This window comes from Dromiciops gliroides, chromosome 4, assembly GCF_019393635.1.
Source record: "Dromiciops gliroides isolate mDroGli1 chromosome 4, mDroGli1.pri, whole genome shotgun sequence".
In the NCBI taxonomy this organism is placed as follows: Eukaryota; Metazoa; Chordata; class Mammalia; order Microbiotheria; family Microbiotheriidae; genus Dromiciops; species Dromiciops gliroides.
Genome location: NC_057864.1, coordinates 409,780,870 through 409,806,337, shown reverse-complemented (window position 1 = coordinate 409,806,337; position 25,468 = coordinate 409,780,870). Strand labels below are relative to the sequence as shown.

The following is a 25,468-nucleotide window of genomic DNA, read 5'->3' as shown; positions in this document are numbered from 1 at the left end:
CTATGTGCCAGGGATTGTGCTAAGTATAGGGGATACAAAAAAGGTAGTCCCTGTCCTAAAGGTGCTCACGATCTAATGAGGGAGACAACATGCAAACAAGTATGTACAATCTATGTACAAGATAAATAGGAAAGAGTCAACAGAGGAAAGATGCTAGAACAAAGAGGGATTGGGATAGACATCTTATAGAAGGTGAGATTTCAGCTGGGGCTTGAAGAAGCCAGGAGGTAGAGATGAAGAAGAAGTGCATTTTAGGCATGGGGGAACACCTAAAGAAAAGGTGCAGAGCCAAGAAATGAGGTATCTTGTTCAAGGACACAAAAAAAGTTCAGCATCTCTGGATTCAGGAAGGGAAGAGAACAAGCATTTGTTGAGCACCTGCTATGTGCCAAGCACTGTGCTAAATGCTTTACAAATGTCATCTTTTATGATCCTCATAATAACCTTGGGGGGATTATGTATAACTATTTCCCTCATTTTATAGTTGAGGAAACTGAGGCAAATTGAGGTTAAGTGACTTGCCTAGGGTCACACAGCTAGTAAGTATCTTAAGTAAGATTTGAACCCAGGTCTTCCTGATTTTAGGCCCAGTGATTTACTTTCTGTACCACCTACCTGCCTCAAATTCTTTTTGATATGTTTACATTCAACTAGGGGAAAACATTTTGTTTTGTAGGGTTTTGAAGTAATTTAACAAGAGGATATAAGCAATAGTTTATCACTTGGCATGTGCACTGGCTCTCCTTTTTACTTAGAATGTTTTCCTTCTTCATTTCTACCTTTTAGACACTCTGCCTTGTTTCAAGACATAGATCAAACTCCACCCTCTGCACTCAAACACTTGACACTTACTAGTTGTGTGACCCTAGGCAAGTCACTTAACCCTCATTGCCCTGCCTAAAAAAATAAAAGATGAAATCGTATTCACGAAGATTTGGGCACAACTCAACAAGAACAACAACAAATATCCTATTATACAATACTACATAGAATGAGGCACTTGATACAGTTTTCAAGGTAACCTCCCAGCTTTTGTTATATTTTCATTAGCAGGTTTTATTTCCTCATTTCGAGATTTTCTTGCAAAAATTAAAAATGCAAACCTCTTCAAAATGACTGGGCACCCTAGCCCAGCTCTTTTCACCCATCTATTCATATTTTTCCAGAGCCAAAACATAGAATTGGTAAAGGTGTGCAGCCGGGAGCAAGAACCCCAATTATACAAGATGGACCCTCTTATATAAAACACATACTTTTACAAACAGTCCGACTTCCACATTACAAGCTATCAGAAAAAACCATTATGTTCTTACTGCATTGCTCAATCTTTGCTTTATTGTTGGCAGGTGCTGGCCTTGATGGGGTAGAAGAAATTAAGCGCCATCCTTTCTTTGTTACCATCGATTGGAATGTAAGTTGGATATTGAACATTCCTGAGACTACACTGATATTAGATGAATATAATGACAGGCAAATGGAAACTGAAAGATTACGATATTCAGACTGATTGGCACCAAACACAATGAAAATATGTGTGCATTCCACATAAGTTTACCCTAACCAACATCAGTTTGCAAATAACCTTATAGGCAAACCCCAATGGAAATCTCTGAGATTCTGTTGCAAAGTTTTGTAATTCCAATTAATGGCATTAGGAGGCATAACCCCATATGTCAAACAAATCAGATAATCCTGGGGCATGCTTCACAACTTTCTTTCTGCTTGGATGTGACAGACATGCAAGAAACTGGAGTAGAAATTATTTCAGAAATATTGGGAGTGGCCTTCTGTGCCCCCTCTCTTGGGACCCCCGGGAGAGGTGACATTTTGGCACCTCTTCATTCATGCTAAAACATAAATAGCCAATCTCACATCCTTTCTTGAGAGAAGATTTTGATAAGGGCTAGGGGATGAGACCATGGCAATTTGGGGGGACCTAAAAGATGAGAATGAAGGACAGATGTGAAAACCTCTTGACAAATGTGTTTCACAATTTTACCCAAGGCCATCCCATGAGTTGTCCTCTGAGATGTCCTCTAAGGTCCCTCTGGCTCTGAGATTTAATGATTCTATCCATGAAGGAGGATAGATACTCTTTCCTAATGAATCCAAGGAGAGAGATTTCTTTGTTGTATACAAATGTAGCTTATACAGCCAAGTGATTCCAAAACCTCAGAATTCTTTCATGGGCGTCAAATAAAAGACACTGCATAGTACCTTTTTTTTGTAATATGAGTCATAACGTTCTCAAATTTACAGTGCATTTTCATTTGGTATAATGAGGTTCATTTCAATAGTATTTGAATTCTTTTCTGTAAGTGACAGAAATGAGTACAGAAAAATATGTTTGCCTAAAATGAAGTAGAAATCGTGGTAAAAGTAAAAAGCCTATAATTTCACATACTCTATGTAGCAAAGTAGAGGTAGCTCCCCCACACACACTTTTTGCCTCTTCATATACTTTCGTATGGCAGTGATGACCTTTGCCTGGAAGGATTAAAGGAAGTTCATCAAGATGTTGCCACGAGCTCATTCTCGAAAGACAGGAAGGATGTGAATAGGCAGTGATGGATGAAAAGGGGGAAAGGAAGCAGCGTGAACAAAAACAGAGGATTTTTTTGTTGTAATTCTTTAACCATGAAAAATAGCATGGTTTAGTTTATCACTGGGTTTAGAACCTGAAAGAAGTCAATCTTCATACTTAAAAGGTAACAGTTTTGTTAGAGGAAGCAATTCTTATATACAATGCTCCATCTCTTACCTCTTTTACATTGCCTCTTTCCTTTGCCCGAAATGCACTCTTTCCTTAATTCTGGCTCTCAAAAGTCCTGGCTTCCTGTAAAGGTTCAACGCAACTGCTACTTTCCGCATGAAGCCTTTTCTCATTCCCAGTGATTTCACCCTAAAGTCACTTTGTTTCTATTGGGCATATATCCACATGGCCACATATTGCCTCCTCAAGCTTGACTTCTTAGCTCCTTAAGAGCAAGGACTGGTTTCACTTTTGTATTTGTATGTCTGGTGCCTAGAACATTGCTTAATACATAGTAGACACTCAAGAAGTGCTTGCTGATGGATTGACAGGTATCAGAAATCTGGGTTCTAGTTCAATCTCTACTACTAACTGTGTGTTCTGGAGCAAATCATTTCATCTTTCTGAGGTTCATTCTCCTCACCTGGAAAATGAAGGAGATGCACTAAATAATCTCTAAGGTACTTTCAAGCTCTGACATCATAAAATGTTTCAACATTTCAGGAAAATGCCAGTCCTGAAATTAACATCTATGACTACAGCCTCCTTTTTTATTTATAATTTATCACCTTACCTCTTTACCACCTACCTAGTAGGACTTAAATTGAAAGAGTATGATATGTTCTCTGTAAAGCTTTAGTTGAAGTGAAGTTTACAGTACATTTTCTCAAGGTGGTATATTTGAAAAATAATTTCTGGAGAGGGGTATGGTAAGCCACATACAAAATTTCTATGGAAGAAGATGATATGAAATTTTTAAATGGTAAGAGCATAGTCATTCTGTGTCTTTCAGGAAATACATACATGCATGCATGCATATATGCATGCATACATACATATATACAATAGAAAAAATAGATATCAAGAGCACATTTCTTTGAAGTGTAATATGGGGTGTTCCAAAAGTTTTAGTGCACTTTTAAGCTATTAAGGTTTAAAACTGCATTGAAACATTTGGATAATCTGAATATTATTTTTTTCCTGGATCAACTATATTAATATTAATGTTTGGCATGTCCTCTAAATTTGTGTCTGAAATCTATCTCCTTAGGTAAGGGCCCTGGTAAGAAGTTCTTAAAGTCAAAAACTTACAAACAACCCCAAACTCATACTCTGTCAATTTTAAATCTGTCTCAGACTAATAAGAAAATGTTTCACATGATTGTACATGTATAACTTATATCCAATCATTTAACATCTCAGAGAGGGAGAAAGGGTGGAAATAAGGGAGGGATACAATTTGAAACTCAAAACTTAAAAAAAAATTTTTTTAATGTAATTGGGGAAAAATATTATTTAAAAAAATAAAATGTTGGGGCAGCTAGGTGGCGTAGTGGATAGAGCACTGGCCCTGGAGTCAGAAGGACCTGAGTTCAAATCTGGCCTCAGACACTTAACACTTACTAGCTGTGTGACCCTGGGCAAGTCACTTAACCCCAATTGCCTCAACAAAAAAAAATAAGGTTTTAAATAAAATAAAATGTCTCAGAAGAGGAAGAGATAAGAACTACATCAGCCAGGTAGTCAACAAATATTTAAAGTGCTTCTACAGGGTGGGCCAAAAGTCATGATGTTTTAATAACTATTTGAAACTTATTTTTTCTTTATTTTTTACCATTTAGGAGATTTTATTTTTCACACATAATGTAAATTCATTTCCTATATACACTGTATATGATGCTACAGTGTTGTAAGTTAAAAACAAAAAATAAAGGAGTTATTAAATATTGAAACCCCTTCATGACTTTTGACCCACCCTGTATTATGCCAAGTACTGTGGTAAGCCCTGGGAATAAAAAGAAAAGCAAAAATCATCTCTGCCCTAAAGGAGTTTGCAGTCTAATGGGGGAGACAATATGCCAACAAGATATAGAGAGGATTGATGGAAGCGGATCTCAGAGGAAAGGCACTAGCAAGCTGCAAGTGGGAGAGGGAGCAGAGAGACAGACTAGGAAAGGCCTCTTACAATGCTATAAGGGAAACAAATAGTGACCGCACATACATTATCTCATTCGACCCCCAAAACAACCCTGTAAAGTTGGTAATACAAGGAGCATTATTCCCATTTAGCAGACAAGCAAACAAATAACTTCCCCAATGTCACATACAGTACTGGTAGAGAGGAGCAAAGAGAAGCTAAAACTCAGACCCCACAATCAGTACAGGCTCAGGGGAAAGCAGGCAAAATGCCTGAAAGACATCGAATAAAAATGTTATCACTTGGCTTCTGCTTTGGGGAAGTTCTTGAATGTTATTACCACAGACTGAAGCTTACGTTTTCTTGCCCCACTGAAGTGGAGAGCAGCAGAAAAAAGGAGACAGGACAAAGATGAGGCTCAAGACAGAATGAGCAAGTGTGGATGGAATTAAGGAAGGCAAACTTTGCAAAAAAAATAAATAAACAAAACAAAACAAAACCAATTAGACTGTTTTTTTCCAGCCTAAACTTTTGAAAACTCTAAGAAAGGCTGGGTTAGTATGCATTCCAAAGCTCCCAGGCCAGCATGTGCTTTGTGCTGAGGCTGACTTCTTTTCTACTATGCCTTTATGATAACAGCCAAGCTGTCAGCAAACCCCTCTAGGGTGGAAGTAGATTTGGACGGCAAAATAAGCATTGGTCTTGTGCAAATGTTTAGCACTGATCTCTGTATTGTTAAGGCTAAAGGTCCCTATTATTGCAGAGATGGTAATTGTGTTCCTGCAGCAAGTACATGGTATTTTGCATTAGTTTGCATGCAATCAGCCAGCATCAATACTAATGTGCTAGATAATTATCATCGATTTGAGAAAGAGTGGTTGTTTCAGGGTTTGAGGTTTTTTATGGGTACAGAAAGTGATGTATGTAAGCAGATCTTTGGGGTACAGGAATGTCTCAGCTCTGTTTGTGCATTTCAAGGAAGGCCTAATCGTTTAAACTTATTTATCATCATTAATCTGTCAAAGGGGAGAAAAAGGGCCAAAGCTAAGGGAAAAACCTACCTTATGAGGCTTTTCATGCATGTGGTCAAATGACCTCCTGTAGTGAGCAGGCTCCAGAAATGTCCCACATTCCACCCTTGCCATCTTATTTCCTCCTACCATGAAATTCCACTCTCTGGACGACTGGACTTCCAGACACCATGCCCAGTGGGACAACCCACTCAGCTTTGGAATGCCCACCCTGGGGCCAGCACAGTCATGATAGACCAGTGTGAGTACAAAATCACAGTGCTGAAAGGTCCACTCTATTTACCCCATTCTATCACCCACAATCCACATTCCACCCCCACCATCTTCTTGCCCTTATAGGTATATTACCTTATATCCCTTCACCTTTTCCTCTGGGAACCACAATCAAATTGATACCTCCATTGCTATCAGCAAATTCTCTTATGACCCTATTCACCATCTCTCTAATTTTCAAAGCAAAAACATCCTTCTCATTTCCCTGTTACCCTGCTCCTTGAAGGCAGGTAATATCACACCTTTGTATTTGTGTCCTGGGGATTTCTTGGCAAATATACTGGAGTAGTGGTTTGTCGTTTCCTTCTCCAATGTGCCCCTATTTTACAGATGAGCCACTGAGGCAAATAGGAATTAAGTGACTTGCCTAGAGTCACTCAGCTCGTAAGTATATGAGACTAGATTTGAACTCAGATCTTCCTTACTCCAGGCCTGATGTTCTATCCATTGCACCACCTAGCAGTCCCATTTGGTATAAGTATTAAATAATAGTGGGGGTTGGGGGTTCCTGTCGTTAGTTTTCTGTAAAATGAAAACATGGATGTAGCTGAAGAGCTATGAAGTATCACATCTGTGTTAAATTGAAATGAATTAACAAAAGGTTGGCTAAGAGTAGAATGTAGTGTTATTTACCAGCATTACAGTTTTTACCTAATATACCCCCATGAAGAAACATAGCAAATCTTCAGACTGGCTGGCATAATTGCTTTCCCAGAGTTGTGATTAGTCAGTTTTGTGCTTTAGGCAAGTTTTTTAAATTGTGAACATATGTATTATTGCCTACTACAGGCTTGACTAGCCTATCACCAGAAATACCCTCATTCCAAAAAGAACAGAATTTTCTGGCATTGAGAATATGCTTTATAAGAAGATTATGTATCTCATTAATCCCACTCCTGTATTGCTTCTCACCCTCTCTAGTATTATTCCAATCTATTTTCCCAGTATGGATATCCCTATGCACCTGGTCTAACTTTTCCCTTCTCCTGCCACCACACTTAGGGTTACTCTCAGGCCTATTGGTCTCACTTACCCTAGCCCTCCAAGTGTAAATCTTAGTGCCAGACAAGTCAATCAAGTATGCCTCCTGGTTTTCAAATGCACCTAGTAGTGGTAACAGGAAAAAGTTTAGAGGAATCCAGTGGACAAACTTAGGAAAAATGTATTCAGCCAGGATGCATTTATTCCATTTCTCAGTTACATGGACACATGCAAACATAATGGAATAAGACATTTAAGCTATATCAAGTCTGCTTTGCAAGAAGGCAGTCATCACTGTACTGGAATCCTGAAATTCTTTCTTCTCAGACCTTTTGCTGACAGCTGGCCTCCTGCCTGGGTGATGAATCCAAGTACTTACCTGGGGGATTTCAAATCAAAGAACACAAGGATAAATCAGTCTCCTCTCTGCTTTATTCTATGGCCCAAAACTGCCACTAAAAGGTACCCTTGTTTCTTTGAGGCAAACATCTGTCACAAAGCAGCTGTCCTATGGAATCTTTGGGTCACGAGCATCCCTAGCAAAAACTGACTCAACCAGCCATAAATAGAAATGCTGACAGGTGTTCCAGATTGATCCTAGCTGCCTTTTCAATTGGTTTCAAAGACACACAAATGAGTTTTCAGTTCTGGAGAACTTCTCTTTTAGAGCTTTCTCCAACTGACAAGCAAAGTGAAAAACTAACAAGTTAATTATAGACAAAGCAACCTCTGTCCTTGAGTTATGTGATAGTGACCAACGCAACCTTTATTATTGTTGATTTTTTTTCCTATTTCTGAAGCTCATGCCTTTAACACCAAATTAGCATATACACAGAAAAGTACCTTCCAGAGATTTAAGGAAAATCAGGCATTTCAACCCACACAATCAAGCCCTTGGAAGGTTTCCAATCCATCCTTGTCCCTCCTCGCACTAAGAATCTTGGCTCTCTCAACTATGGAGAAGCTATTCATTAGAATAGAGACTAATGCTTGCATTTTCCACAATGCACCAAGACGTGTTAAAAAGAAATTTCAACTCATGAATTCTTTTCTTATTATATTTTCTACAACTAATATTCCTAGCACACCAAAGAAGCTTTTCTTTTTCAAGGAAACTAATAGTGAATCCTTCTTAGAGCAACTAAAAGTGATTATAAGTCCCATAATTTATCAGTTTTGTAAATTCAGATTTTTATATGAGGTTTCCTTAAAATGTGGCAAACCAAGGAAAAGTCATCATCCATTTATGCACTAAAAACTAAAAGCAACAGAAAGCATGAGATCATATATTAAGCTCCATTAGCCTTTCCTAGACACAGTGTTATTCTTCTACACCTGCATGTTCATGCAATCTCATTTCCTGTGCAGTCTGTAAGAATGCCCTTTACTCTGCTGAGACTTATTAATTTGAAACTGAGATTGATTGTGGGAGGTAGGCATTGAGAGGCTATAACCCCACCCTAGAATTGGTTTCCAAATCCATTAAGACAGGCTCTGGTGCTATCCAAGTTAACACATCCATTATACCCCACCTATAGCTTTTTGTTTCCTCTCTCATTTGAGAGTGACTTTTTTGGTATGAAAAACAACCATTAACATAGCTATTTAGTTTTCCATTATATTGCTTCTATTGTGTGAATCTCATTCTATCAATGTTGTAAGACCTGTATCATGAAACCTTTTTAAAAATGAGGTGATTTTAAAATAGCGCCCAGGACATTCTATCAAATAAATCCCATTTTCATTCATGTTTGAATCATTCTGCAGTATTATAGACTGAAAATGTAGGTCAGAATTACTCATGTGCATCTTTCAGTTAAAAATCCTAAATGAAATGAAACCTCCATTTTCATGTTGACTTGATTTTGAGGTGCAATAATTTATGTTACTTTATGGCAAAAGAACTTAATTTGTCCTTCATATTTGGCTCAACTAGCAAGAATTGATTATTTATCTGATATATACCAGGCTTTGTCCTAGGTTCTGAAGATACAAAGAAAAAAAATGAAACAGATCCTGCCCTCAAGATACTTAAAGTCTACTGGGTTGGGAGGGGGGGACAACATACCCATAATAAATCAATGCAAAACATATAAAGAGTGATTCTAGGGCAGAGGTGGAGTGGAGACATTACAAACAATTGGGAAAGATCAGGAAAAGCCTGGTGTATGAATGACACCCTCACCTGAGGCTTAGAGGGAGACAGAGGTAGGGAGACAAAACATTATAGACATAGGGGCCAGCTATTGCAAAGGCACACAAATTGGGGGGATAGAATGTCATGTGCAGGGAATATCAAGTAGACCAGTTTTTTGCAATAATTCAGATTATAGAGCTAAAAATTCAGAAAAATGTTTGTTAACTTGCACTATGATTTCATAAGTCATTTCATCCTAGTAATTCAAAGACAAGATATAATGCTTCATGGGGGGTAGCTAGGTGACGCAGTGGATTCAGGAGGACTTGAGTTCAAATGCGACCTCTGATACTTGACACTTACTAGCTGTGCAACCCTGGGCAAGTCACTTAACTCTCATTGCCCCACCAAAAAAAAAATTTAAAAGATATTTAAGATATAATGCTTCATGTTCAGAAGGGTCTGCTTTGTCTGTCCAATAAAGTGAGGATTGAATACTGAAGTTTTCTTTGGAAGGAGCTAATTTTTTCCATCTTATACCTGGGGATATTTCGTTTCTCCATGAGCAAGTTAGACTTCTGTAAAAGTTCAGATTCATCTTTCAATATGACCTTGTGTTCACAGTTCCTTCCTGTGAGTATTTGTCCCTCCATCTGCTCATGTAATAGCAGGGGTTATAGATTCTCAGAAATATAAGAGACTTCAGAAATAATCTAGTCCAACCCAAACCTAAATAGGGAGCTGCTCTACGACATTACTTGAAAGCTTCCTGTGACTAGAAACCTGCTACCTTCCAAGATAGACCACCCCACTTTGGGACAGTTGTAATCATTTCGAAGTTTATGATTCTATAAAGCCACAATCCAACTTAGCAGCTTCCACCCATTGTTCCTGGTTCCTCTTCTGTGAATCAATAGGCACTTATTTAATATCTACTATGTGCTAGGAACTATGCTAGGCCCTCAAATATAAAAATGCAAGTATTTACCCTCAAGGAGCTTACAGTTGAGCTGAGGGAAACATTGTATACATAGATCAAAGGTGATTTGGGGAGGAAGGCCCATAGAATAAGTCTAATTCTCCTTCAGTATGGCATGCATTCAACTTTTGTTGTTGTTGTTGTTGTTGAGTCATTTTCAGTCACATCTGATTCTTTGTGACCCCATTTGGGGTCTTCTTGGCAAAGATACTGGACTGGTTTGCCATTTCCTTCTCCAGCTCATTTTACAGATGAGGAAACTGAGGCCAACAAGATTGCCTGAGGCTGGATTTGGGTTGGAAGGCCTAATAGAATAAGTCTAATTCGGCTTTAAAATTGCATCTGTTCTGGGGCAGCTAGGTGGCGTAATGGAGAAAGCACCAGTCCTGAATTCAGGAGGACCTAAATTCAAATCCAGACTCAGACACTTGACACTTATGAGCTGTGTGACCCTGGGCAAATCACTTAACTCTTATTGCCCCACAAAAAAATTAAAATTAAAATTAAAAAATAAAATAAAATCGCATCTGTTCAACTACTTAAGGGCAATTGTCACATCCACTTATGTCTTCTCTTCTCCAAACTAAACATCCCTACTTCCTTCAGCCAAACTTCAAATGGCATGGTATCCAGTTTTAGCAAGCACATTTAGGAAACACATTGATATATTGGAGAATATCCTAAAACATCACTCTCACAACTGAGTAATACCATCAGTATCATTTACCTAAGGGGATTATCACTTCTCTCACTATAGACACAATCTATTAATGTAACCCAAGATTATGTAAGCTTTTATTGTCTGCCATGTCACACTATTGACTTATTCTGAGTTGTAGTCTACTCACGATGCCCAGATCCTTTTCACATAAATGATTGTCGAATTATTTCTCCCCATTCTATATTTAGATAGTTAATTCTTTTTTAGTCTGATTGTAGGATTTCAGTTCTCCCTCATGAATTTCATCTTCTCATTTTATCTTGTAAATATCTTTTAAGATCCTGTTTCCATCTACTATCTCCCTCTCGATTTTGTATGATCCTGAAATTCAATAATCATGAAACTGTTATTTGCTTCTCTCTGTCCATTAGCTTCAAAGGGCACTGATGTTATAGGAAATAAGGATGAATATATGTGTGTATATGTACAAACACACACACACTCAAATGGAACCATGGATTGAGTTGGGTATTCCCTCCAATGATGAAGGTTACAAGCCATCTACATCTGCTTATCTTATGCAGCTCTTGTCCATATCCTCCCATAAGCTAAATACCGGAGGTTGAGCATGGTAATGCTTGCTTCTGGTAATCAGAGAATATCATTGTAGCACATTGGAGGTCCACAAGATATCCCTCACTCTTGCCATATGAACAACCTATCTTCTTCCTTTTTTGATACTAGATACACAATAACATCCTTTACTTTGGTTCTCCATCACAATTCCTTGTTAATCAAGTATACTAATACTCCTGTTAAATTCTACAGAGATTCTTGTATTCTAAGTCTTGTTGCCATTGTATGTATAACATGTATAAGATGATCTTTTGTTTCTGGGAGTAGTGTATGTATGGAAACATGTATGCATATGTATGTATGTATGGTATGTATGTATGTATAAGAGCTAGCAGTTTATATGTGTGAGAAGTGGTATTGTTTAATGAATAGAGAGCTAGCCTTAGAGTCTAGAGGAGCTGGTTTCAAGCCTGCCTTTAAAACTTATTACCTGTGTGACCTTGAACAAGTCCATAAGCTCCCAAGGTCCCTAGACTCTAAGTTGTAAAATAAATGTCGATCTATATTGGCAAAAGTTCACTACCCAGATGAAATATATCCATCTATATGTATATGTATGTATGTGCACATACATACTCAATGAGAAGTTGGCACAAGAGGACCCTGAATTAAAGGTACTTATTTGATTTTGCCCCCCCCCACCAGACACAGTTCATATTGGAAAGAAAACAGAGACATATGAGACACAGAGATAGCATTCCATACACAGAAACATAGAGAGAGACATTAAGTGAGACAGAAAAAGAAAAAATTTAATCTGAAGTTACCTGTGTATGGTAGGGTGGAAAGAGCACTAGAAGGGAAGCTAGGTGGCACAGTGGATAGAGCACCGGCCCTGGATTCAGGAGGACCTGAGTTCAAATCCGGCCTCAGACACTTGACACTTACTAGCTGTGTGACCCTGGGCAAGTCGCTTAACCCCAATTTCTTCACACACACACACACACACACACACACACACACACAAAAGAGAGAGAGAGAGAGAGAGAGAGAGAGAGAGAGAGAGAGAAAAGAAAAAGAAAGAGCACTAGAATTGCAATCAGTGGACCTGGATTCAAATTCTGATGCTGCTACTTACTACCAGCATGACCTTAACTGAGTCGTTTAGCCTTGTTCGCATTTTGGGGATCTTAACCTCAGCTTCCTCGTCTATATAGGAGGAAAGTGAACTAGAACATCCTTCCCTGCTCTAAATCCTCTGGTAGTTTATATCTCCGTACCAGAAAGAACAAATCCTGACCATAAACACGAGCCCTCTCTGTAGGATAGCAGCATGAGAAAGCAGACATTTGGTCAAAGAAGAGGATATGAGTTTTACTTAAGGACAAATATTTAATAATTCTGATATCACAGAAGGTGATTTACAAAGGTTATCAAAACAGGCAGTAACATTCTATGTCCAACAGTATTGTTTTGCTATCATCCTTGCCTTGGAGGGCTAATATTTCAATGATGGCCCAGAGCTTTCTTCTACTTATTAGATTTCCTTCAACAAGTGTATGTATCAGGGAAGTTTATACAAGTGCGTCACTAAAGAGAGCAGTATATTTCTATTTCTGGAAAGAGTCTAAGATGTAACTCAATTCTAGAGATTCACTAATGGCAGGACATGACCAGATCTTACATGAGTTGAATAATCATTCCTCTTTTGATATTCCCAAATGAATATATAAAGCTATTATCTATGCATTCTGGAACACCTTCTGGTCAATAAAATAAGAGAGCAACACTCAATATTTGGCCTTCTGAGATACAGCTCCTTATAAATAACTTTTTCTCCAATCACCACTGTTTCTCCTAGTCTTACATTTACAGCCTTGATTCCTACTATTTTCTTAAAAATAGGAGACTCAGCAGCAGTAATAGTATTTTTATTCTGAGTGCCTTAGGTTACTTTTGCAAACTCCTGTCCTTTTTTGTCCTTGCACGACCATCTTCTATAACTTTTTTTGAAAAATCTGAGTTAGGGGGACAGCTAGGTGGTGCAGTGTATAAAGCACCGGCCCTGAATTCAGAAGGACCTGAGTTCAAATCTGGCCTCAGACACTTGACACTAGCTGTGTGACCCATGGCAAGTCACTTAACCCTCATTGCCCAGCAAAAAAACAAAAACAAAAAAGAAAAATCTGAGTTAGCTCACAAGTTCCCTCTTTCCTTCTTTGTGTATTTACTTTTTGGTTTTTTTTTTTGGTGAGGCAAATGGGGTTAAGTGACTTGCCATGGGTCACACAGTTAGTAAGTGTTAAGTGTCTGAGTATGAATTTGAACTCAGGTCCTCCTGACTCCAGGGCCGATGCTCTATCTACTGTACCACCTAGCTACCCCTATGTATTTACTTTTAATTAATTAATTAGCAGGGCAATGAGAGTTAAGTGACTTGCCCAAGGTCACACAGCTAGTTAAGTGTCAAGTGTCTGAGGCCAGATTTGAACTCAGGTCATCCTGAATCCAGGACCAGTGCTTTATCCACTGAGCCACCTAGCTGCCCCTATGTATTTACTTTTAATGTTCATTTTTTTTAATATTTTGAGTTCCAAATTCTCTCTCTCTCCTTCCTCCATAATGCACTGAGAAGGCAAGCAATATGTTATCAATTATACATGTGAAGTCATACAAAATATATTTCCATACTAGCCATGTTGAAAAAAAAACAAGAAAATAAAGTTAAAAAAATATGCTTCATTCTGCACTCAGAGTTCATCAGGTTTTTTTCTCTCTGGAGGGATAGCACTTTTCATTGGGTGTCCTTTGGAATTGTCTTGAATCATTGTTTTAATCAAAGTAGTTGTTCTCTGTTGATCATTGTTAATGGTATTTCTGTTACTGTGTACAATGTTCTGATTCTGTTTATATCACTTTGCTTCAGTTCATATAAATCTTCCCAGTTTTTTCTGAAACTGTACACCTCATCATTTTTTATAGCACAATAGTATTCCATCACAATCATATATCACAGCTGGTTCAGACATTCCCCTCATTAGTTTTTGGGGGGCTAGAAAAATGTCTTGCTTTGACCATCTATTGGCTTTGCCTCTCCAGAATTCAATTTGATGTTTTATTTTAAAGTTGTTTGGAGGAGAATATTAGGTGAGCCTTGGAGAGACATGTTTGGCTAAAGAGGGAATTCATAGGGTGGGGCCAAGATGGTGAAGCAGAGGAAGCGCTGCAATTCAGCTCACCTAATATTCTTCTCCAAACAACTTTAAATAGAATATCAAATTTCATGACTGAGATCTTTGTAGTCTTCTTAAGCTGACTTCCTCTATAAAGTATTAGGCTGCAGGATCCGACCTACTCTTTATTCCCTTTTGAAATCTCCTCAAATATCAAGCAGACATCAGATTCTGCCTAACATTCTTCTCCTCTAACACAAACTCTATGATGAAGTGGTCATTTAACCCCAGAATTTCTATTTCAGTAGCTGATCTCTCTGGATTTGCCAAAATTAGGACCAGAATAGTATTTCCCTTTGTCCTGTCCTCTACCCCTGTCAGTATCATTTGTGGCTTTCCCTTCATTGATCCACTTTCGAATATTTTTGACCATGTTCTACACTCTTGGGTTCTGATATTTCTACATAACTCAGTCTACTAATGGATAGCATTACTCTTCCACTCCTTTTAAATGAGGTATACTTGGGGCAGCTAGGTGGCACAGTGGATAGAGTACCGGCCCTGGATTCAGGAGGACCTGAGTTCAAATCCGGCCTCAGACACTTGACACTTACTAGCTGTGTGACCTTGGGCAAGTCACTTAACCCTCATTGCCCTGCAAAAAAAAATTATATAAAAAAGAAAGAAAGAAAGAAACAATTGAAAGGGAATGAAAAACAGTATTGGAGGGATTGAGACACCTGGTTTCTTACTGATGGAGGGTATCAGGAGACACTGAGGGAAGGGTGGGGCAAGTAGCCTTGTGTCTTACCCAAATCAGGTGATTTCAAGTTGAAACAACTTCACAAAATGGTGGATAAGGGCAAAATGGAATCACCAATTTTATTTTAATGTAACAACACATGCATAAACAAGAATATCTGAAGTTAAAACAATGAGCTCTTAGTTCATGAATCTCCTTCAAGACATCAAGCCTAGCCAGTTATTTCTGATACCCCACAAGCAATATACAAACCACAGGATGAGCCGGTCCCATGGGAGAAGGCATGCATAGAAAACAGCTGTCCCATTCTATGTGTCGTTATAATGTAAAAAGACTATTTTTTAAAACCCTAATGCAACTGTTTACCTTCAAATGAGTGTCATTTCCTCCTAAGTGGTCACTGTGGGAGGTTAAAAATTATTTCAAATTGCAACTATTGTTCCATTTTAGAAACTCCTCTTTTGGTATTGCTTCCAGAGCCAGCTTACAAGCCATAAAAGAAAGCCATTTCCAATCAATACTCACAAGGCACGCTTTACATGAAGCCTTTCCTGAGCTTTCTCCCCAACAAATTTACCCTGTAGTTATCCTGAATCTATTTCATATATAAGTATTAGTGTATGTGTTGTCTCTGTATTAGAATGTAAGCTTCTTAAGGGCAGAGACAGTTTCATTTCTCTATCCCCAGTGCCTAATGATTAATAAATGCTCACTGATTGATTGACTGATTGATGACAAAGACATGGCTATACCCAAGGAGCACCCAGGGGTGTGCACCCAAGGCAAGTACACGTGAAAACACAGGTTAGAAGAGGGAGAACCAACATAATACATTGCTAGCCCAACAATAATAATAGCCAACATGTGTAGAGTATTCTGTGGCTTACAAAATGATTTTGCATGTTATTCATGTGATCTACTTGGGTCCCTCCATTTTTGACACAAGGAAACTCAGCATGTCCTCCGTACTTACCCTCCATACTGAACCTATTTTATTTCCTGCATTTTGTGATTAAGATGGCCTAAGAAACAACTTTTTTTTTTTCAAAAAGCCAGTGCAAAGTACCTCTCTTCTAGTGTCTGAATTTTTTTTCAGCGTGCTTTATTGCTCTCCTTCTAGAAGCTGTACAGAAAAGAGATCAAGCCTCCTTTTAAACCAGCAGTGGGCAGACCTGAAGATACATTTCATTTTGATCCCGAGTTCACGTCCAGGACCCCTACAGGTTAGTACGGGCAGCACAAAGGGGAAGAATCGGCTATTACTGCCAATGACATATTTTTCCAATATTGCTAAACAGCTAGAGGGCAGACATCTAAGAGCCAGAGAACCACATGAATAAACTATATTTAATAGAAAAAACTATATATATATAGGGGGCAGTAAACAATGGGGTGCTTTACTGTTTGAAAGATATTTCTATATTTCTCTGTGTGTAAGATTCTGCTCTAATACATACATGAGCTTAGCATTAGACCTAGTCATTGTACAGACGATGAAAGAGGGTGAGATTTGGGACTTTCATATTGATTCTGTTATCGTGCTTCCTTAAGGAAGGATTTTTCCTACTATTCTGGTTTATCCATCTGTCAAATGAATATCATTGCAATTCTTAAGATGGAGAGACATTAACTATTAATCCTCATAAAATGTTTAAGTCTTCAAATGGAGCATATTTTCATTTTGGAAGCAGACCTCTATCCTTCAACCTTTTTTTGAAATATTCAAAGTCCATACCTGAGCATTTCTGGTTGCTGGGTTTTTTAATGCCAATATTAACTTGTTCATGCAATCTACCTAGCTACTAGTCACTGTTCCCTCACCCCATAAACCTTTTAATATGCTCTGAAAGCTCAAACATTTTAATAGTAGACTGTTAAATATTAGTATAGTATAGAGAAAAATTAAAGGGGAATCTGTGACCCCACATAAAAAAATTACAGAATGTATCTCAAAAAAACAGCCAAAATTAGCAGCAGCCTACTCTCTCTGTTCCACACACCATATTCCTTACCCCATCTCCATGTCATTGTACTGGTTGTCCCCCACACCAAGAATGTGCTCTCTCCTCAACTCTGCCTCTTGGAAGCCCTGATTTCCTTCATGACTAAACTCAAGTACAACATCCTTCATGAGGCCTTTTCTGGTCCCCTACACATCATATCACTCCCCCTCCCACTCATCCCCACCCCTAGTCCAGCTTCTAAGGCACATGTCCTCCAAACCACCATGTATTCATTTTGTACATATTCTGTATATAATATAACGTGTATGTGTTGTTTTCTCCATTAGAATGTTGAAGGCAGGGATTGTTTGTTTAACCAGTATCTTTGTATACCTAACATTTAGTACAGTGCTTTATACACCAACACTAAATAAATGCTTCTGGTGGACTTGATTGACTTTCTAGTATCCTAATTTTTCTAAACTCTGATTCCTTTTTCAGTATTGTTGATTGATTGTTGACTTACCTGTCTTATATAAAGCCTTCTTTTTTTCTCTCTAGAGGCTCTCAAAGGTCCTTCATAGGATTATTTTGTTACATCACAGAATTTACCTATGAGGGAGGTAGATTTTTCAATTCTAGGGACACAAATATCTCTGCTTTTAGAAAATGGGCTGTTTTTATAATTTTGTGTTTGGAAGGTCCAGGCCTAGACTTGGGGATGAGGGGGGAGGTTAAAGGTAGCAGCAGCACTCCTCTTTCTAAAAAGCATATAATAAACAAAATTATTTGTATTTGATCTTAGGATGCATAGTGTAATTTTCTTTTAATGTTTGTACTCTTGTTTTTATTTGGTTTAAGCTAATACTTCAATTACTTTATATTCCCTGAGCACATACCTGTTGCTGGGAGAAGTGACTCTAGACTATGATGAGTGGTAAAGGGAAGCCAACTCAAGATTAAAAAATCATCAGGTTAATCTATAAAGTAGATAATACTCAAGTAGATAATCAAGTCTTGACTGTACTCAGTTTTAATTTTTCATGTATTAATTTTATATTTTTTCTTTCACGTTCCACCTTAAGTGTCATGCTAAAGCATTATTCTCCCAAAGATCTTAATCAAATTTAATCAAGTGGCCACCATGTTATCATCATTCAAAAACTATTCACATTTCAATTCTTGTAGTCTTTCCTAAAAGTTACTCCATCTTTTAGTCACTTGCCATTATTCCTTCAACAATTTCCCCTGATACATATATGGCTAAATAGAAGTCCCAGTATAGTCAGTTCATGTGTATGGGGAAAGAAATTGCTCCTTTTATATTTCCATTCTCTTTGTGTTAATGAATGTGTACAACCTTATAGCAATTCTTTCCTTTCTCATAATATTATAAAAGGGACTGCTGACCACCCTGGTATGTACTCAGACATTAACATTTCCATGACCTATGAAGATCCATGATAGCATTTTCTTCAATAGAATCAGGTTCTTAAATCTAGAAACCTCAAGTAGGAAATTAATGCCTGTCATTTGAAGTAGCTGAAAGCGATGATGTATCCGCTTGTATTTGTTCCCAGTGGGTGCACTTTTCAATGAACTACAAGACAGCTTGGGGAATTTTGAAGAGGCAGCAAGTAATAGGGTGAACTGAAAAGAAAGATGGAGTACAAACGAACTAAATGAAATGGAAACCCATCCATCCAGAGAAGCTTGTACGCAAGCAGGAAAAGCAGAGCAATGTTTCAAAAAACGTGTTTGTTGTCTCGTGTGTCTTGCACTGAATAATTTTCAGATTCCAAAAACTACTCAGCCATGCCTTCTGTTTTTTAATTAAGCTTCCATAGTCTGGCAGTTTGGAAGTTTATTCCCAAATACTGTCAACTCTGATTATATTAATTCAGCTGTCATGTTGGTGTCTACAACTGGACATTCACAAAAATAGAAACTAAGTAATGACGGTACCTTTGGAATAACTTGGAAAGAATTAAGATTTCTTACTGGCACACATTGCCTTTGTGATATTAAGATTTAAAAGTCTGGGGCAGCTAGGTGGCACAGTGGATAGAGCACAGGCCCTGGAGTCAGGAGGACCTGAGTTCAAATCCGGCCTCAGACACTTAACCCTTACTAGCTGTGTGACCCTGGGCAAGTCACTTAACCCCAATTGCCTCACCCAAAAAAAAAAAAGATTTAAAAGTCTCCTCACTGGTACAAAACATTGAAGATGAACAAAAATATACAGAATCTTTCAAGAGAAATCTAGTTATTTCTTTTTGTGGGGTCCGATCACTCATGCCATGAATTGATCATGTTATACTTTGACATTCATGTTTCTATATCTAAGCAAATGAAAGATGCAAAACAACATTCATTATCATCATTTTCTTCTACTGTGCTAATTGTTTCCTGAAAATATTTTTACATTAGCAATTCATTATTGTTCATAAATAAGTTGGTTTTCTTTCAGAAGAAATCTCTTACAACAGATTTTTTTTATTATTTTAATTGAAGTCAAAGTAAGAAGTTAAAATATGATTTCTACAACTCATTCTCTCCACCTTCTTAGATAGAAACAGATTCAAAATAAAAACCTCCTTAGCCTAGGAACTCAGGGAGGTTAGGTGACTTTCCTAAATTCATGTAGCCAACATATGGAATAACTTGAATTCCTGTCTTCCTGACTGGAGTGATTTGCCATTTCCTTTTCTAGAGGAGGAAACTGAGGCAAACAGGGTTAAGTGACTTTCTCAGGCTTACACAGCTAGTATGTGTCTGAGGTAGGATTTGATGAGATTTGAACTCACAAAGATGAGTCTTCCTGACTCCAGGTTCAGCACTCTATCCACTATGCCCCCTAGCTAGCCATCCTTGATTTTATCATGCCATAAGTGTGTATGGCTTCTATGAAGGAATGTGCTGATAAATGTTTAACTAATAGCTCTCAGGTGGTGGGGAAATGTTCACATGACACTTTAAAATTTTTTTTTTCGGGGCAATGAGGGTTAAGTGACTTGCCCAGGGTCACACAGCTAGTGTGACTTCAAGTCACTTCAAGTGTCACTTCAAGTAACTGAGGCCAGATTTGAACTCAGGTCCTCCTGAATCCAGGGCCAGTGCTTTATCCGCTGCACCACCTAGCTGCCCCTCACATGACACACTTTTAAGTCTAACCTGCAGTATTACCATTGTCTCTATCACTTCAGTAGGTCTAGACAATCAATAAAGCAATCAGTTGAACTCTGATTGATAGCATTTGCCTATATCTGTATTGGAATTACTCACAATGAAAATTCAACAGTCAGGGCAATTGGAACTAGCTCCAGCATATCACTGTTTTCATGTAATATGCCAATCATTTTTCTACTCTGCATTCTTCAACACAAAACTGTACATGACATTCAACTGATAAAAGTAATGGGGTTATTTAATCATTTGTCCTATATCATCATGTGGCACCAGATCCCCTTTCTACATATATAATTCCACTGATATCCACATCCTCATCAGGAGACACCCAAATTGAGGGCTCATTTCTCCAGGATGTGAAAACACTCTCCAGTGTCCACATTCCTCTTTTTAATAAAGTACGAATAATGAACCCAGGGTGGAAATTACATTTTCATCCTTGGAATGATACATTTTGAAACAAAGAAAGACAAGAGATCTGGACTAGAGAGGCCTTTGGGGAAACATAGTCCTTGAATTGAGATTGTTTGGGGTTGAAAACAATGTAGGGAAGTAATTCTTAGTTTCTTGAGTACGGGGGACGTGAAGTATAGGAGAGTGAAGAGGGGACAAAAAAAAGAAATCCTGACTGGAAATACGAGCCTTTTCTAATATAGATAAAACAGCTTACATTACAGCTTTTCATTTTCTACTTTAAAAGAACTGTAGAAGGGGCAGCTAGGTGGCGCAGTGAATAAAGCACCGGCCCTGGAGTCAGGAGTACCTGAGTTCAAATCCGGCCTCAGACACTTAACACTTACCAGCTGTGTGACCCTGGGCAAGTCACTTAACCCCAATTGCTTCACTAAAAAAAAAAAAAAAAAAGAACTGTAGAGATGAAGCATAAACCATAGTGGAGCTTAGAAACAGACAACAAACTGAAGGACATTAGGCAAGATTTGTCCTACATTTTCCTAATCTACATACATCTCTCACCTCAAAATTAAAAATTCCAATCAATCCAAGGCATGTGACTACTAAGCACATTTGAAGTTATTGGATTTGAGTTTTGTTTTGCATTTTGCCGGCCCCATCTCTCTCCCACTTCACTTCCTGCCCCTGCCCTTATTCCATGATTATCATTAAAAAAATTTTTCTCTTATCTAATCCTGTTTATCATGACATTGGTTCACCTGCAGATTCCCCTGGTGTTCCTCCAAGTGCCAATGCTCACCATCTTTTTAGAGGATTCAGCTTTGTGGCATCCAGCCTGGTCCAAGAACCGGCGCAACAAGATCTACACAAAGTCACAGTCCATCCAATTGTGCAGGTAAAACCCGTTATGATTATGCGTTAATTGTATTCAATGAATCCCACTGAATGAGACCTTCAGTGGTCCAGTTCACACTATCAATTTGCAAAGATAATATCCATAATGACTAGGCTCTCTTTGTGTTCAATGAGGCCCTCAATGGTGTTCAGTTCACATTTGGTGTGGGTGAGTAAGCAAATACTCAAGAACAGTTAAAGACATTTGGACCCCCCAAAGTAGTATGATTTTACCTACATTTCCATTATTTATTGTGATGAAAGGAGGAGGAAAATTCAATTCAAATCAGCTTAACAAAGGGAGTGTTGCCCTGTAGTTCCTTGGGATACCTGAGGAATTAGACTCATTTTGGAGGGATCCGGTTTATTAGGTATAATCAATGGCCTTTCAAACACAGTGACAGAAGAAAAATACCCTCTTCATGGTTTTAGGCATGACTTTAGCAGCACCAGGCATCAGGATCCCACCTCTTAGCTAGCATCACACAGGAAGTTTTTTGCAAACTGGCTCCAGGAAACACAAATCCCCAAGAAAGTAGATAGAGTGGCTTCCCTTCCCACTTTAAATGAGATAAACCCTTTTCCCCAGACTTCCCCAAACCCTAAAAAACACTATGAAATAAAAAGAGGCTCATTCTTAGTAAAAGTCCAGGGTCCACAAACAGATCAAATTATTCCACGTCATAGGAGCATTGCTTTCTATTGAAAGAAACAGCCCAAGTTTCACTTTTCCATTTTAGTTCTCTCAAGGGAGAACTGGGGATAGACAGATTGCAGGGTCATGAGAATCCTCTACGCCCAGCACTGTGACAACCTCACTTCTGCAGCCACAAAGTGCCTACTCAGGCATGAGTCAGATATGATGGTACCCATTCTTGTGGGACTCAGAGGTGAAATACTCAGCAGAAGATGAGGCAAAGGGAACTGTATAGGGTATATACCACTGCATAAGACAAAGAACAGGAGGTTTCCAAATGTTTTCAGGATTTTGGTTTGTTTTTGTTTTTTTAATCAACTCAAAATCATACTGCAGAGCAATCTGATAGTCACTGAGATTAACTGAGATTTATTTAAAACACATAGTTATGGGAACAGCTAGGTGGCACAGTGGATAGAGCACTGGCCCTGGAGTCAGGAGGACCTGAGTTCAAATTCGGCCTCAGACACTTAACACTTACTAGCTGTGCGACCCTGAGCAAGTCATTTAACCCCAACTGCCTCACCAAAAAAAAAATAATAATAAAATATATATTTATAAATTATATAAAATTATGTGTATAATATATATTTATGTGTATAGAGTTTTTAAAGAAGAGGTATGGCTCTCTAAAGGTACATTCAGATGAGCCCAAGAAGGGAACCACAATATGCAAGACAGTTCACCCTGTTGAGGCAGCTCTGATGCCTGTCTAAATCAACCCAGCCAGAGTTGTCTTTCCCCAAAAGTAGCCAGAAACAAGAGGCCTCACACAAAATCAAACTGTTGTTAGAATCATACCTCATGATGGACAACACTGCGGTACCCTGAAACTCGGAGAACTAGATCTGTATCCTTGTTAGTTGACAGGGGAAGGGAAGAAGAAAGGAGTTCTAGTTTTCCTATGAACCACCCCAAGGGTGGTGACCCCAGGGTCACCAGTTCTGAGATCTGGGCTATTCTGTGAGAAGGTGATGACCCAGCCTAATCACATTCCTGCTTTACCAGGACCCCAACCTGGGAGACAGTCTTCACAGCCCATGAGACAATTGTTCTATCATATAGTACTTTTCTGGAAATTTAGAGATTCTGTTTTTATAAGGAGCTTTCCACATCCTAAGTGTAACCATATCATAACAAAATAAAGTTGTGAATAGTTAGTAACCAAATTAAGGATTGTCTTCAAAGAGTGTTTGCACTAGAGAAAAAAAGCTCTGTACCAAGATATTAGAGTCCCTTGAAATTATATTTTAGTTGTATAAAATGTCTACTTGATGCATTTGAATAGTTGACCTTTATGGTAAAGATTAATATTGCCATTTTTAGCTGACTTATTTGGGAGGGGCCACACCTGGCCCACTCTGAGGTTACATATGCTACTGAGGTCAGAAGGAGAACTCTCCATAGGCAGTTTTTGAAGGACCTCCCCTTTTGGGGGAGGAAAAGATTGAACACTCCCTGAAGGGAGGCGGAGGGTGCTTCCAGAACCCTAGGCGAATGTGGTCTCTCATTCTTTGGCCCTTGAGGTGGTGGCGCATGTTCACTCTATCTCGGAAGGCTATTTTCCTTGGCCAGGTGTTGGTGAGTTAATTATGGAAAACCCTAAATTCCTTTGAACCAGCTTGATTGGAAAGGGTCTGAGGATTGAATAGGTTAAGTTTAGAGTTGAGTATTTATCTGTATTTCTATTTTCCTATTTCCTTATCTTTGATTTTTATTAGTTTTACCTTTGTTGTTTAATTAATTCCCAAGTAATAAAATCTGATCCTTTTGAGAATTAAAGCTTAAAGGCTCCATTCTTATTGGCCTGGGAGAAATATCTAAAGAGGGCAGTTCAGAGGGGAGGGTGAACCTAAAAGGTCCCTCATATTTCTGGGACCCCAATATTAAGGCGAGTCACCCAAATAACGCTCCGTATATCAAATTTTGGCCCTCATGCCTTACACACTTCATTTTATGCACTGGCACAACAAAATGTGACTTAGAAGTGATGGAGTCTGGTTTCCATTGAGATACTTCTAACCAATTGCTAACTTTAAGCATCAATATCATCAATTCCCCACTGTATAATGATGATGGGAATACTAGCTAATATTTATATAGTATCTTAAAGTTTGCAAAAACCTTGCAAATATTTCATTTAATCTTTATAGAAACTCTGGGAAGTAGGTGCTATTATTATGCCCATTTTATAGATGAGGAAACTGAGTCAGAGGTTAAGTGGCTTACCTAGAATCACACGGCTAGTGTGTGAAACTGGGTTTGAATTCAGCTCTTCCAAACTCCAACTTTATTGCTCTAGCCATTGAACCACCTAGCTGTATGTATACATGTATGTTTTCCTTTTTTTCCAAATTCAGACTTTTTGAGGGAAATGTGGCCAATAGAGGCATCATGGCATAATAAAAATGACATTATACTGGGAGTCAAGAGATCTGGGTCTTTGCCACTAACTCTTGGGCAGGGCATTTGACCTTCAAAGGCCTCTGCTTTCTCATCTATAAGATGTCAGGATAGGTCTAACTGACCTTTAAGTTCCTTTCCACGTTTCAAAAGATCAGTATGAATAGTCCACCCACAGTCTCAGACAGCAAGCTTTCTCTTCCTTCATACTTCATTTTCTTAAGTTGTCACAGACAAAAGAAAGAAGAAAAGAAAGAAAGAAAGAAAGAAAGAAAGAAAGAAAGAAAGAAAGAAAGAAAGAAAGAAAGAAAGAAAGAAAGAAAGAAACCATCACTTGGCAGTTAACTTGTGTGATTCTTGGCCCTCTTTTCTGGAACTGTCAGTTTCACTATACAGTCAGAATGAGACCCACACAGACCATTTTCTATTTTGGGTCATTTAATGGATCACTGTGATGTGTGAGGAAGACGGCTTAATGGCCAACATTGTGACGTACCTTCATATAACTTTGGCTGGTCCTCAGACAATAGACCTATATTCCATCACCTGGCTTGTAATCAATGCCTTTCTACTGCAAAAAGATCTACAATAGCTGATGCTCCATTGCCAGAGTTTTAAATAATCCAGTTCCATGAAGATACATCTTTGTAAAACTTGAGTCCTTTCTTATTTGGTGAGTATAGA

The 25,468-nt window shown here is 38.4% G+C and overlaps 1 protein-coding gene across 3 annotated transcripts in view; it reads left to right on the top strand.

Annotated features, from left to right (window-relative positions):
• The window catches only part of RPS6KA2 (ribosomal protein S6 kinase A2), a 599,568-nt gene that overhangs the window by 525,829 nt on the left and 48,271 nt on the right, over positions 1–25,468 (top strand). For all 3 annotated transcript variants that reach the window (XM_044005229.1, XM_044005231.1, XM_044005230.1), the window contains 3 exons: positions 1,347–1,411; positions 16,365–16,467; positions 21,555–21,685. In XM_044005229.1, coding sequence (XP_043861164.1) covers positions 1,347–1,411; positions 16,365–16,467; positions 21,555–21,685 — 299 coding nt within the window. The remainder of the gene's footprint in view (positions 1–1,346; positions 1,412–16,364; positions 16,468–21,554; positions 21,686–25,468) is intronic.